The 14686-nt window shown below is 48.1% G+C and overlaps 1 protein-coding gene across 1 annotated transcript in view; it reads right to left on the reverse strand.

Annotated features, from left to right (window-relative positions):
• Positions 1-14686, reverse strand: part of LOC138489501 (zinc finger protein 345-like) — a 131020-nt gene that overhangs the window by 87485 nt on the left and 28849 nt on the right. The window contains exon 3 of the mRNA XM_069617243.1: positions 2120-2209. Coding sequence (XP_069473344.1) covers positions 2120-2209 — 90 coding nt within the window. The remainder of the gene's footprint in view (positions 1-2119; positions 2210-14686) is intronic.

The following is a 14686-nucleotide window of genomic DNA, read 5'->3' on the forward strand; positions in this document are numbered from 1 at the left end:
CATTTCCTTGAGCGTTCTTATCTGAAAATGGGGGCACTGCTTATCATGTAATGCATCAAATCAGAAAGGGACAGATTTGGTCACGGTTCAACATGTGGATCTTAGTTTTGCTTCCCTACTGCTCTTGGGCAAGGCTACAGTTCTTTAATCGGTCATATAATTTTGACTCCAACAGCTCAGTGCAGATTAATGTGCAACTGTATCGTCCCTATTTTCAGAAGATCTTGGGTAGAGACAGCTACCGCTCATCCGTAGCAGTATAGGAGCAGTGACGATTGCATACAGACCGAGTCCGACTGTTAGAAGCTCGCTAGGCTGATGGCCATGTTTTTTTGATTAAACTCATGTGAAATGGGATTTTTGGCACAGCAGGCCTGTGCTCCTTGGAACCCTATAATCCCAAGGTTGACGAGCATGAAATATTTCCTACGATCCGTGAAATTGCGCACGGTTGGGGCATATTCTGCACACCTGCCCAAAGTCCTAGAGAACCATGCCATTATCCAATATTCAATTCTTGACATTAGCCACCTCCTCGAAGATCACCAGGCTGGCTTCTGCCCCCACTGTGGAATGGAGGAGTCTGCTATCACCTTGGTCTTCAGTGGTGTGCATCTCATTGTCGATGGCAACAGAACATGCACTTTTTTCTGCGAGACCACAGAGCAATGTTTGATACCGTTGATAATCACCCAGCTTTCTAGGGGGGCCCCCCCTCCTGAGGAACCTATAGACTTGCGGTCTCCTTGAAAGCCGACAGATTCCAGATAGTTGCTTTCACCAACGCAAACCTCCACCCTTTAGCTTGCAGAGACCCCACCCCTGTGACCTCCCTCTCCCTGCTTCCCCCTTCATCTCCTTATTGGTTTCTCTCTCCCTCTTTTTCTACATCAATGTTCAGTGGTGGCTGGTGATTTATTATATTTTTTTTAACTGGGTAAGTGCAAGCACCATTTCCCCAGGAATATGCAGGTCAGGGGGTGGGGATCTCTCCACTAGAAAAGAAGTACAATAATGGGATAGAATAATGCATTCTATAACAAACTTTGTGAAAAAGCAGCACAGTTTTCGGTCTGTGGTTAGGGCTTGGTTACTTTGGGGAACATTGTAAAAGTCTAGTTTGCAGAACACTGCCCACAACTATGGCAGTGTAAACATTAGCATGGCACAGTCAACATGAAAAAAGTAATTTAAAAAAATAAATAAAAAAAATAAAAAAATAAATCCAGAATGGCTGCTCCAATGTAGGCCAGAATGACCATGTAGAAACATGCATCATGTTAGCTTTACCCTTGATTCCCTGTAAAAGATGCCAAGCCACAGTAAGAATAGATGTCCAGGTCAGCTGCACCAATGTAGGCCAGTATCGCTGAATCCTCATTTAGCAATAAAATGAGGACTGATAATCAGGAGTTAAAGCAGCTCCTGGATATCCAGCATTACCAGTGACCGGGAGCTACCACTTGGCAAGGAGACGCTAATGCATAGCATTCTTCAAATCCAACTGGTCAATGTCCAGTCACCCATTGAAGTGCAGCCTCTGCCCATGGTCGTCTCCTCGAGCCTCCCATTCTAATCTTACACCAATGGCACTGAAATCCTTCTCAGACTGGACTAGAGCCCCAACTCCACAGCAACAATTCTCCCTTGTCGCATCTCAGATATCCATGACTATATGCAAGTGAATTGGCGCAAACTCTGACAAAACAGAAGTTCTAGTTACCAGAATTGCACCCCAACTATTGCCCTTTTTCAACATGTCCCTTCCATCTTATATTCAGTGTAAAGTGTGGGGTCCCCCCCCCAAAATCCCACGATGACATATCTATTGTACCCTGAGACAATGTTGTGGTACGCACCTGCCTCCCTACGCACCCTCTTGAAAATTCTCCACTCCTTCTCCTTCCACATTGGGTGCCCACCATTATTGCACCCATCTCTTTCAGAGGATAATGGAAAAAACACCAAACTGGATTCCCCTAACATTAACATCCTGTTGACTGCAACATGTTCCAAAACATGGCAGCCCATCTTATCCTGAAAACTGATCACATCACCGCCCAACTTCCAGGCATGAAACAGATAAAGAGATCAATTTTAAGTAAATAAAAGTAAATACCGTGAACTCCCTCCTCCTGGCTGTCCATGGGACACAGGTCTTGCTTTTCTTTGGTTCTTAATGAAAAGACGGTGGTGACAATGAGGGGACCTGTTAGAAAAGAAAACATGAATCATGACTACTTTCCCCCCCATGTGTAAAGAAGAGACTTTCCCATGTGTAATGAAGAGATACTCTACTCCCCCCCATGTGTAAAGAGATACTCTACTTTCCCCATGAAGAGATACTCTACTCCCCCCCCCCCCCCCATGTGTAATGAAGAGATACTCTACTTTCTGTTAGGCAGAATCCTGTGCAGTTCCCTTAGGGAGCACTGCAAAAAGATTAAGACTACAGGTGTTGGCAGTAAACCCACTTGGTAGCAGTCTGTACGACCCAGATTTACCTGGTAGCTGTGGCTGAGCAGTCAGACTTCTCTCAAGAAGAGTTAGGCAGTATACAGAGCATACAAAATAGGTACAGAAATACAGTAGCACAAGCAAACACTGACCAGAGCTTGGGTGTAAAAGTATATGGGATACATTACTCACCGTAATCGTATTTCTGATGCTTGTATCTGCTTAGATTCACATGCTGTGCATAGTCCGACATCTAGTGGAAGCTGCGGAGTATTACAGTTTGTTTTTCGGAATTCGAATATGGGCGTCGACACAGGGCGTGCCAGTAATATTATCCCTAGTGTGACGCCCACTGTACCCAAGATCCCTCACGCGTCTGGGATCCTCAGATTGTATTTTTTCTGACATGAGGTAGCATGAGTACAGATAATCCAAGCAGATAGACAGAAAGGTAAGACTACAAGCAATCATGCGCCTTCTCTCAGAGGGGAGGAAGGGTGGGTCGCATGTGAATCTAAGCAGATACAAGCATCAGAAATACAAGCATCAGAAATACGATTACGGTGAGTAATGTATCCCTTCTGAGGCTTGTGGAATCTGCTTAGATCACATGCTGTGCATAGATTAGCGAGCAGTACCTGAAGGAGGTGGGATGTGAGAAGGGTCATGAGCAAATAAGTGTCTTAGAACCGCTTGTCCCACTTGTGTATCTGCCTTGGAATGGGTGTCAATGCAGTAATGCTGAGTAAAAGTGTGAATAGAGCTCCAAGTAGCTGCTTTGCAAATGGTGTCAAGGGGTACATTTGCAATGAAAGCCAGAGTGGCCCCAATGCCTCTAGTAGAGTGGGCTCTTGGTGTGAAAGGCAGAGTTCTTTCAGAGAGTGAGTAACACAGCTGGATACAGTTAATAATCCACTTCGAGATGGCACCTTTAGAGACGCGATCCCCTCTCTGCCTGTAGCTACAGAGACAAACAGTTGATCTGTTTTTCTTAGCGGTCTGGTTTTATTTACGTAGTAGAGGACCGGCCTACGCACATCTAGGGTGTGTAGTTTCACCTCAGCCGAGCTTTGCGGGTCCTGGAAGAAGCCGGAAGCTCGATGGACTGGTTTACATGGAATTTAGATAAATTTAGGTGAGAACCTAGGGTGTGTGCGTAAAACCAGTTTGTCTTTATGGACAGTAAAGAAGGGATCCTGCACTGACAGAGCCTGAATTTCACTGACCCTTCTTATAGAAGTAATAGCTACTAAGAAGGCCGTTTTATAAGTCAGGTGTTTGAGACGGCTTTTATGCATGGGTTCGAAAGGGGGGCCCATGAGCTTGGCTAGCACCACATTAAGGTCCCAACCTGGTGGTGGGTTTGAAATAGGAGGGTGAAGTCTCTTTACTCCTTCCATGACGGCTTTAACTACTGGTACTTTCCACCACAAAACCTTGCTATGGAAGTGGTATAAGCCGACAGGGCTGCCAGGTGTACTTTCAGTGAGTAAAAACCAATCCTGCATCTAGCAGGTGGAGCATGTATGTAACAATAGTGGAAGGAGTGCAATCAACCGGGTTGATTTGTCTACTCTGGCACCAGATAACGAACCTCTTCCACTTGTCAAAGTAACAGTGCCTTGTGTTTGGTTTCCTAGATTCCTTTAGGATGTCCATACACCTCTGTGGCAAATTGAGATGTCCAAACTCTATGACCTCAGGAGCCATGCTGCCAGGTTCATTGAGTTGGGTTGCTGGTGCACTGTTTGACCTTAGTGCTGGGACAGTAGGTTGTACCAGGCTGGAAGTTTGATGGGCTCGCACACCGCCATCCTGCGTAGGTGTGGGAACCATGGTTGTCTTGCCCACATGGGAGCAACTAGGACAAGCGTCATCGACTCTCTGTTCATCTTGTTCACCACTTTCCTGATGAGGAGTTGGTGGAAAAGCGTACGCAAACATCCCTGACCAGTTCATCCACAGGGCGTTCCCCTGGGAGTCTGGTTGGGGGAACCTGGATGCAAATCCTGGGCATTGTCTGTTTCTGCTTGTGGCGAATAAGTCTATAGTGGGGAAACCCCATTGAGAGAAGATATCTTCTACGACCTCTCTGTGTAGAACCCATTCGTGTTCCTCTGGGAGGGAGTCTCTGCTCAGAGCATCCGCTAGGGAATTGAGCTCCCCTGGAACATGTTGTGATGACAGGAAGATGTTCCGTCTGAGTGCCCATATCCAGATTTTCTGGGCAGGCTTGGACAGATTTGGCGAGCGAGTCCCTCCTTGCTTGTTCAGGTAGAATATGGCTGTTGTGCTGACCGTCCGGATTTGCACTGACAGGTTTAGTAGGTGGGGCTCGAACGCCTGAAGCGCTCTGAATACTGCCAGAAGCTCTAGCAGGTTGATGTGGTTCTTGGCCACTGAGTGAGACCAGAGACCCTGAGCTGTGTGGTGGAGATGGTGAGCTCCCCACCCCGTCAGACATGTATCTGTAGTGACTACTGCCTGTACTTCGGGATCGTAAAAGGGTTTCCCTGTGCAAGATTCTCTTGTCCACCAGTGAAGGCTTTGTACCAGTGTTGGCAAAACGACCACTAGAACGTCCCACTGACCACTTGCCTGAGACCACTGTTTCGTCAACCATTCCTGCATGGGACGCATGCGTAGGCGCGCGTGGGGGACCAGGTAAATACATGACGCCATCATGCCCAGTAAACGCATTGCTTTGCGTACCGTTATTTGTTGACCGGACTGATAATGCGGAATTTGCAGTAGTATATTCCGAATTCTTTCTTATGAAGGAAAGGTCAACCCCTCTTGAGTATCTAGGATTGCTCCTAGGAATTGTTTGGCGGTGCTTGGCACCAGGCTTGACTTTTTCTCATTGATTGAGAAGCCTAACTCGTGGAGGAGGTCAATAGTTCTTTGAATGTTTGTCCTGCAAATTCCTGGGGTTTCCCCCGTTATGAGCCAGTCGTCCAGATAAGGGTACACTGGGATTGCCTCCCTGCGTAGGTGTGCAGCCGCCACCGCCAGTACCTTGGTGAATACTCTTGGTGCTGAAGCTATCCCGAAGGGCAGTACCTTGAATTGATAGTGTCGACTGTCCACCTTGAAGCGCAAATACTTTCTGTGCGCTGGGAACATGGAAATATGAAAATAAGCATCTTTCATATCCAAGGTTGCCATGTAATCCCCTTTTTTAGGAGGGGGATTACCTCTTGTAGCGTGGTCATACGAAACTTTTGGGGCTTGACATACTTGTTGGCAGGCCGCAAGTCCAATACTGGGCGCATTGTCAAATCTTTCTTTGGCACAAGGAAGTAAGTTGAATAAATACCCTTGTTTACCTGGTGTCCCGGGACGAGTTCTATCGCGTCCTTTGGTAGCAGAATGGCGATCTCCTCGAGGAGAATCTTCTGATGTTCTAAGAGTGTACTCTTTGTCGTGGAGGATGGTTCCAGGGACGCTGCAGTAGTTCTATACAATATCCTGTGGATACTGTTGACAGCACCCATCTGTCTGATGTGAACCCTTCCCAAGCCTGGGTGAAGTTGGAAATGCATCCCCCTACTGGGGTTGTGCGAGAAGGGACCCTGAACTGAGCGTCACTGCTTTGGGGGAGGCGTGCCGCCTCCCTTGCTGGGGCTGCCTCTGCCTTTACCACGACCTCTCCTATTACCCCTGCCGTAACCCTGGGTAGACTGTTGGTTGTTCCACTGTGTACCCTGCCCCTGGGAATAGTTAGATCCTCTCTGGGAATTTTGGCCGCGTGGGCGACGAAAATTACTATTCCCTCTCTGGTTAGGGGGTTTATTGGTTAACTGGCCAAGGGACTTGAGTGTTTCGTATTCGTCCTTGGCATTCTTCAGTGCGTCTTCGACCGCCTTACCAAACAGATCGGTTTCCACCGGTTTGTCCAACAATGATGCCTGGGTTTCTGCCTTAAAACCAGACTGTCGTAACCACGCATGTCTTTTGATAACAGTGCCTTCTGCTATCTATCTGCCTGCATTGTCCGCGGCGTCAAAGGTTGCTTTCAAAATGCAACCAGACACGGCTCTACCCTCTAGGGAAATCCGAGCTAACTGGCCCTTTAAAGGTTCAGGAGCAGAGGCTATGAGTGCCGCGGCTTCTTCCCACTGATGGCAGTTGTAGCTGGCCAACAGGGTGGTGGAGTTAGCAATCCTTGCTTGATAGGCGGACGTTGAGGCTACTTTCCTGCTGAAACCGTATAGTTTCTTGCTCTCCTTGTCGGGAGGAGCTTCGGACGACGACAAGGGTGTTCCAGCCCTCTTACGAGTGTTGGTAACAACTAGGGAGTCTGGCTTCAGATGTCCTCTTTATAGAGAGGGTCAGACTGGGCCGCCCTGAAAAGTTTTTCAACCCTGGGATTGACTGCTCTGGTGAGGTTCGGGTTCACCAGGGACGGGTCTATTCTTCGCTGAATGATTTAAGGATAGGGATGGTCTGGGCAACAGGCCTCCTTTCTCCCACTAACTCTTCTGCGAAGTCCCTCTCCTCCTGGACACCGTGGGTGTCAATATGGAAATGTTCTGCAGCGCGTGCGAGAACCTCGTTTAGGAGGGGTTGGTTATCGACCGGAGAGTCGGTAACCAGGGCTTCGTTCTCTACCGGGGAATCTACTCTGTATCTTCCCGGCTCTTCCTCTTCTGCTTCCTCTTCCTCGTCCTCATCATCCCCATAGTAGCCCGTCCTGGTTTGCTCTTCTACCATGCCAAATTCTTGGTTCTCACCAAAGGAAGCCTCTCCTTGATACAGTGAGTATGGTCTTGAGTAAGGTTGTACCTCGAAGGGGTCTGACCTCATCGGAGTTTCAAACCGGGGCTTTTTACTCGGGAGGATAGGGTCATTAGAGCCTGAGGGAGTCGCCCCTTGTGGATCATACAAGAGGAAATGTTCTGGATTTTTATCATAAAAATCAGCCAAAGAAGACATCCTTGACATGACCCCATCTATGTCTTCACTCGACCATTTTCTGGAACTGGGAATGACTCTCAGCAAGTCTATGGGATTTATCTTGAGTAGATTTGCTGGTTTTAGACATATCAGCAGACCTGGTTTTGTCTGTCTGTTTAGGGGAAGTGGTGTGTTTCACAGGTGTGGAAGAGTGCAAAGGCTGCTTCTTCTGCTGTTTTCCCCCCTCCCCATGAGTGCAAATATGTTTTCCCTGTCCTTTAGTGGCTCCGGAGGTTTTCGACGCCTGGCGTCGAGGATCGGGGTGGGGTCCCTGTCCTTCGAGCGTGGGGCCTCGCTGATTTTGACTGCGGGCTCCGACTCCTGGAGCGTGGCCTGGGGGTGGAAGTCGTCTTCGTCTTCCGACGATCGAACTTCTGTTAGCCTAGGGAGCGAGGCACTCTTGGCAAGAGTGGACGATTGCCTGGAGTCATGCGGCGATCTTGATCGCAAGCGCCCAGAGGACACCGAATCGGACCGTTCTGTTTGTGCCTCTTTCCGAGAACTCGACGTCGTCGAGTCTCAGTTGGACTTCGTGTGTTTAGTGTGTGTAGTGTGTGAAGCGCTTGTGTCGCCGGGGGTCTTCCCCATAGCCGCCCTGCCGGACGACCTTCCGAGGTCGGGGACCTGCGCTCGGCTGTCTTTCGACGCCGTAATGCCCTCGCCGTCCGAAAGTACGGCGTCGCTGAAGGCGCCCTCCGCTGCCATGGCCGCCTGCCTGGCGTGGTGGGCCCAACACTTCGAATGGTCCTTAAGTGTCTTAGGTTTAAACCTACTACACGCTCTGCAGTTCGCTTCGGGGTGGTCCCTCGGCAAGCAGAGATTGCACCTGGCGTGCCTGTCGACCCAAGGGTATTTGCGATTGCACTTGGGGCAGAATTGAAAAGGGGTACCCTCCATACGCACCTTGAGGCAGCGGGCTGTTAAGTGTAGGAAATGTATAAGGTGTACCTATATACCAAGAGTGTAGAGTATGTACAACACCCCACTCTCCCTACTTGCAGGGCCGAGGCCACCTTCCAAGGCCGGGCCGAGGCCAGAGGCCTTCCGAGGCCCAAATCCGTCGTGCAGCAGCCGACGGTCGATTTCTTCTCCAGCTGGCGTCGAGTGTCGAAGTTCGACGTTGGGGTGGGGAAGGATGTCAATAGATTACTATTTTAACAAAAGTATGGCTAAGGCCAAGGGACTCCGCAAAATGCTTCCGACCAGTATGGCGGAAAAAAACAATCTGAGGATCCCAGACGCGTGAGGGATCTTGGGTACAGTGGACGTCACACTAGGGATAATATTACTGGCACGCCCTGTGTCGACGCCCATTTTCGAGTTCCGAAAAACAAACTGTAATACTCCGCAGCTTCCACTAGATGTCGGCCTATGCACAGCATGTGATCTAAGCAGATTCCACAAGCCTCAGAAATATATATACACATCCTGATTACTTATTGAACAAGTCTTAGTTAACAGCACTTATATTCAGACAGGGATGAGCGCTTAACTCAAGATGGCACTCCAATAAGTTATTTAAAAAGGGAGGGAAAAGGTAGTAATTAGAAAGCACAGAACACTAACACTTTAGAAGAACCCCAGCAAGGCAGGAAAGACAGACAGTCTACTTGTGAGCAAAAGTTCACAGGCCTGGCCTAGAGGCAAAGCGAAATGTGTCCAAGATCACACAGTTGAATAGGCTTGAAAAGTCTTGCAGGTAGTTCAAAAAGGAGTTCGATCAGTTCAGAAAAGTTTAGTAGCCAGCCTAGGGTCAACCCAGTTGGTAAGGTGAGTATTTACTCGTCACCCCACGCAGACCGTTGAAAGGGAGGCCAGGCAGACAGTACCTTTAAAGCGGAGAGGATCCTCCAGCAGGGGCAGTTCCTGGCAGCGGGTGAAAGTCGCGGCGTCATCCAGAGGAAGAGATAACTCGATGTGGAGGAAAGCTGAAGGTCGTTGCACTGCCAGGGAAGAAACCAGCCGCGGAGTTCTCCGGTTAAAAGGTACTACCCTTTTATTCGTGGTAGTGGTAAAACGTGGTCATCGGTTGCCGGGGTGCTTGGCACAGGCAAGGCGACCACGAGATGATCTGGGAAGGCGAAAAGGCGGGCAAACTGGTTATCCTCACCAGTCAAAAGAAGAAGACTCTCCGGGATGGAGATCTTCTCTGTCATCGGGAAGTGGCGAGACGGTTCTGCAGGGCTCCACTGGTGGTGTCGTCGTTGTAGGTCGGCTCAGCTTCTCCCTCTTCGGATTCTTTACGTCCTGTGGCGACTTAGTTCCAGTCCCCAAAGCCCTGCTTTTATGCATAAAACCCCCATTCATTCAGCCTAGCTGTCACTCAAACATGCTAAGTGGTGAGCCGGGTGGCTCACCACTGGGCCAATCACACAAGAGTGCGACTTGAGTTGCCGAGGCAACGCAGTCCAGGGTGCCTAAACCACACATCCTGTAGACCCAGACAGAGTGGCACCACTTTGGAGGGCTTCTGTGCAGAAGCCCGCCAAAAAGTGGAACAAAGGGCTCGACTTGGGTTGGAGTCACAGAAGCGAACACAAACGCCATTTTGGAACCGAGTTATGGCAAAAAATACCAACCGGTGAATTAATATTAAATAAATAAACCGGCGGTATGTTCGAGGCTATATTAAAAAGTGGTAGCCTCGAACAATGAGAAAATCCCATAGGAATATATTCGCGGTCGAATATAAAGAGTAGCATCCACTGCCACCAGCCAAAACTCATGCAGGGGGGTCTGAACAGTGCCCCCTCGACCAACAGACACAGGGGCAATCGAATTGCCCCTACCAGTACGTCCACAATATGATGGTTTGTACTGGTTCTGTTCACAATTTAAGACTAGTAAAGCCAATGGTGACTTTACATGCCCTGGGAGACAGTAGTCAGTCCCAGGGTATGGAGTCTATGTTTGGGGATCACTATGACACCCCTGTGTCACTGCACTGAGGGTGCTGTGTAACACATACCAAAAACACATGAAACCCTATGGAGTAAAAGACCCCATAGCCCATAAAACACATACAAAGTCAAAGGAACACCTCAAATCATGTGTAAGAGTGGGAGAAAAAAGAGAAAAAAAAAAAAAAAAAAAAAGTCTCACTCTTCGCAGGAGAAAAAAATAAACCCCAAAAATCCAGCAAAGCTGCTGGGGGACTCACTAGGTTTGGGAAATTAGCCTTAACAGAGAATTCTCCCTAACACTTTACGCCCATGAAGAGATACTCCACTTTGCCCCCCGCCCCATGTGTAAAGAGATACTCCACCCCCCCATGTGTAAAGAAGAGATACTCCACCCCCCCATGTGTAGAAGAGATACTCTACTTTCCCCCCATGAAGAGATACTCTACTTCCCCCCCCATGTGTAAAGAGATACTCAACTTTCCCCCCATGTGTAAAGAGATACTCTACTCCCCCCATGTGTAATGAAGAGATACTCCACTTTCCCATGTGTAAAGAAGAGATACTCCACTTTCCCCCCCATGTGTAAAGAAGAGATACTCCACTTTCCCCATGTGTAAAGAGATACACCAACTATGTAGGCATACCACGTTGGACATAACTGAACTCCACATCAGCACAATCATTGGAGCAGAGAGTTCTGTCACAGCAGTAGGGGGCACTATTGCCGCAGAGAGTGAAGCCCTACATGGGAAACATGTTAGCAAACGGTGATTGTGGCAAAGCAGAGGACTGATGGCTGGAAATGTTTTGAATGAATCCCAACCATGTCACTGCTCTGGGCTAGCCGTGGCTCCTTGCACTCTGCACCATAACGTTGAGACCCAACAAGGCTGAAGCACATCCTGGCCAAGGGGTATGTGGCAATGGAGTTCAGGCTACACTGCTCAAATGGTGGCAGCACCAAAAAGGATGTGCACATGGCTCGTCTCCTTCAGTGGTACAGACTAGCCAAGAAAGTAGTGTGGAAGTTCTGGCTGGTACTCATATAAAACATTCCAACAAGCCCATTTATTGGTAGCAAAAGGGATGGGGCAATAGGGCAAGGGAATGAGAGACATTCCTGGCTGTGTAATAAGAGGGCAGCCCACATTATAGGATGAGAAACCTGCAGGCAACAGGGGTGGGAGTGTGGGGGGGCCCCCCCAACGGCATGCAGTTATAAGGAGGGGATAGCCAAAGCTGCAGGTACAATAACAGTGAGTTTTCTTTTTTGAATTACTGGAGCATTTGAAATGACACCTATACAGCAGAAAGGGTTTCCAGGTACCACAAGACAAGGGGCGTAGGGGTGATGGAGGGGGTAGGGGAGAAAATAATAGTCCTACTAGGCCTTGTTGTCACATTCCGATCGTGCAAGTGCAGTAACAAGAAGTGCGGGGGATGAGATGGGATGAAGGAATGGCATAGGAAGAAGAGGTGAACAGGGGCTGAGTTACGCAGAATCACATGCAGTACCCTTGGGGGAACACTACATGCAATTAAGACTACAAGTGTCAGTACAATTTCACCTTTGGTACAAGCCTGTACTACACAGTAATGTAGTAGCAGTGGCTGAACAGCCAGACTTCTCTCAAGAGTAAAGTGAGCAGTAGAACAAGTTACAAAGGACAAACAAATACAGTGATTCAAACAAACACTTACTCAAGGTTTCTTGGTAAAAGAATATACATTTATTTACAGTCATTTGGAAAACATTACACTAGCAAGAGCAGCTCAATATCATATACTAATATATTACAAATACACAACCAATAAATTACTGAACAAGTTCAGCTCCCCTGAAGTGGGAGCAAATTGGCACTTCAGTTACTTTAAAAAGGGGTAAAAAGACAAGGTTATAAGACATTAAGCACAAATACTTTCATAGGCAGGGCAAAGGGGTTCAGTTAACTACAACCAGCAATTCAGTTCATAGGCCTGGGCCAAAGTCAATGGTTCAGAGTCTTTGTATAGAATAGCACAGTTCTGGTAGTAAACGGTTAAGTCTTTGCCACGGATCTCAGAAAAATATGGTCAGATGAAAAGTTAGTTGGTTTAGAGTAGGACAAGCCTCCGAAGTCGGGAAAGTTTTACACTTTCACCGTGGCCAAAACGATTTCTGGACCGGGTTTGCACAGTACCTTTTAAGTGAAGAAGAGCTGTAGCTGAGGCAGTTGTTCCTGGCAGTTCAAGCAGATCTCGCTGTTCCTGAGCTTCAGTCGTGGGGACGAGGACGTCGGGAGGTTCCTGAGGCCACAAGCTTGGCAAAACGTCAGTTTAAAAAGGTCTGAGTGCCTTAAAGACCACAAACTGGTATCCTTCCCACTGGCTATCGGTTTTCTACAGCACTCTGCAGAAAAATTCGACCATGAGGGGACGGTGTCCAGGCGGCTTACGAGTTGGTTGTTCCCACCAAACTCAAGGGAAGAAGTTAACCTTGAAGGGCTTCTCCGATAGCACAGTAGTAGAGCACTCGCTTTGACATCTGTGCAGAGCCTGCCGACGCAGGTTCGAATCCCGGCAAGGCCAAACTCAGCCTTTTATCCTTCCGAGGTCGATAAATGAGCACCACACCCCGTGGGTAATAATAAGCAGCGCTCAGATACCTGAGGGTTCGTAGCGCTATATAAATGCTAAATCATTATTCTCCGTTGATGGAGTTTCAGGCAATTCGGACCTGCAGCAGGGCTTCACCGGTCGTCCAGGAGTTGCAGCAGTCGTCTTCCTTCAGCTCGTCTTCGGTGCTTTTGTTCCAGTGGTCGACTCTGCTTTCCAAGTCCCAGAGACCTGCTTTTAAACAGTTTTTCCCCATTCATTCCAGCCTGGCTGTCACTCACACCGCAGGGTGGCTGTCGTTGCCGGACAGCCAGCCGGCCAATCACGCCAGAGTGCATTCAGGTCTCCTAGCAGACTAAACACAGGAAGTTTCAGGCACCTCCCTCACATCCTGTCCACCCCAGACACCCTGGCGCCAGAGGAGGGCTTCAGCACTGAAGCCCGCCAAAGGCCAACGAACAAAGGGACCAAACCTGGTTTGGCGCGCAGAGTTAAACACAAGGACTTGTCCAAAAAGAAACAGCGAAGAAAGTTGACCAGAGTGTTTTTACAGATAGGTCTTGGGCGCCATATTGAAAAACATGGCTGACCCGATTTTTAGCTACCGTTATTCGCGGTCGGGAAAAATCATGGTAGTTTGATCTAAACCACCGTCACCAGCCATTTACAGTAGGAAAGGGTAACATTTTACTGTTACATGAGTGTTTTGACTCGGGGGAAGCTAAGAAGCAACCCCTCAAGCACTCTATAGGAAGATAGGGTGTGCTGGGTCAGTACATTTAAAGAGACTAGTAAAGTCAATTTAACTTTACATGCTCTGGGAGACAGTCAGTCCCAGAGAAGGTATTTAAAACTTGGGGAGTCTGAAAGACACCCCTGGGCCACTGCACTGAAGGTGCTGTGTGACACAGAAAAAGATGACACCTATGGAGTTGTTTTAAAACTACATAGCCAAAGAACACAAAAGTAAAACACAGTCCCAAAATATAGCAAAAGAGCTGGAGGGCTCTAAGGTAGAGGGAATTTAGCACTTGTGTGCGAATTCTCCGTAACACTGCTCAAGTGCCGAGGGAACCCAGGGGTAGGGGTACCTAGTGCTAGTGCAAGGAAGAGGGTGGATCAGAAGTCAGGTCAGGGAAGCATGCCCGAGGGCAACTGCTAGTAAGGGGTGAAGGAGGGCCTGGCTGCAGTAAGACTCAGGGGACACAGGCAACAGGTCGCAATGGCAGGTGGAGATCAGCAAGGGATGGGGAGAGGGAGGAGAAGAAAAAGGAAGTGTGAAAGAAATCAGTGAGCACACTGATATAACGGTGGTCCTCTTTTTGTGTTAGGGGCTTGTGGGGAGAGAAGTACAGGAAACACACGGGGGTCCCCAACAAGCTACCTTTTGATGTCTACACCAGAGGTGACAAAACTAGGTCTCAATCCACATCCATTTGTGGGACCATCTTTTCTAGAAAATATAAAAAAAGATGGTTAGCTCAGGTTTCTACAAAAAAATATATTTATTATTCTGTAATAGATCATAAAAAAAGACCATAAGGTCACGTTTGCAAATCAAAACAACCTAAAACAAGGTTATTATTATAGACACTTATTCAACAATTTTTGTCCTTGTGGTCATTATATATTGAGTGATGTTAGTAACACGTGGGTGACTTTAGAATAGCCCATTCATGTTTGCTTTTATACAAAATCCCCATCTGAGTTGTGTCGACAGGAGTAGAACTGTTTCCAGCCTTATTAAATAGACACATAGGGCCTCATCATGA

The sequence above is a fragment of the Ambystoma mexicanum genome, chromosome 9 (assembly GCF_040938575.1).
Source record: "Ambystoma mexicanum isolate Mex_15411 chromosome 9, UKY_AmexF1_1, whole genome shotgun sequence".
Taxonomy (NCBI): Eukaryota; Metazoa; Chordata; class Amphibia; order Caudata; family Ambystomatidae; genus Ambystoma; species Ambystoma mexicanum.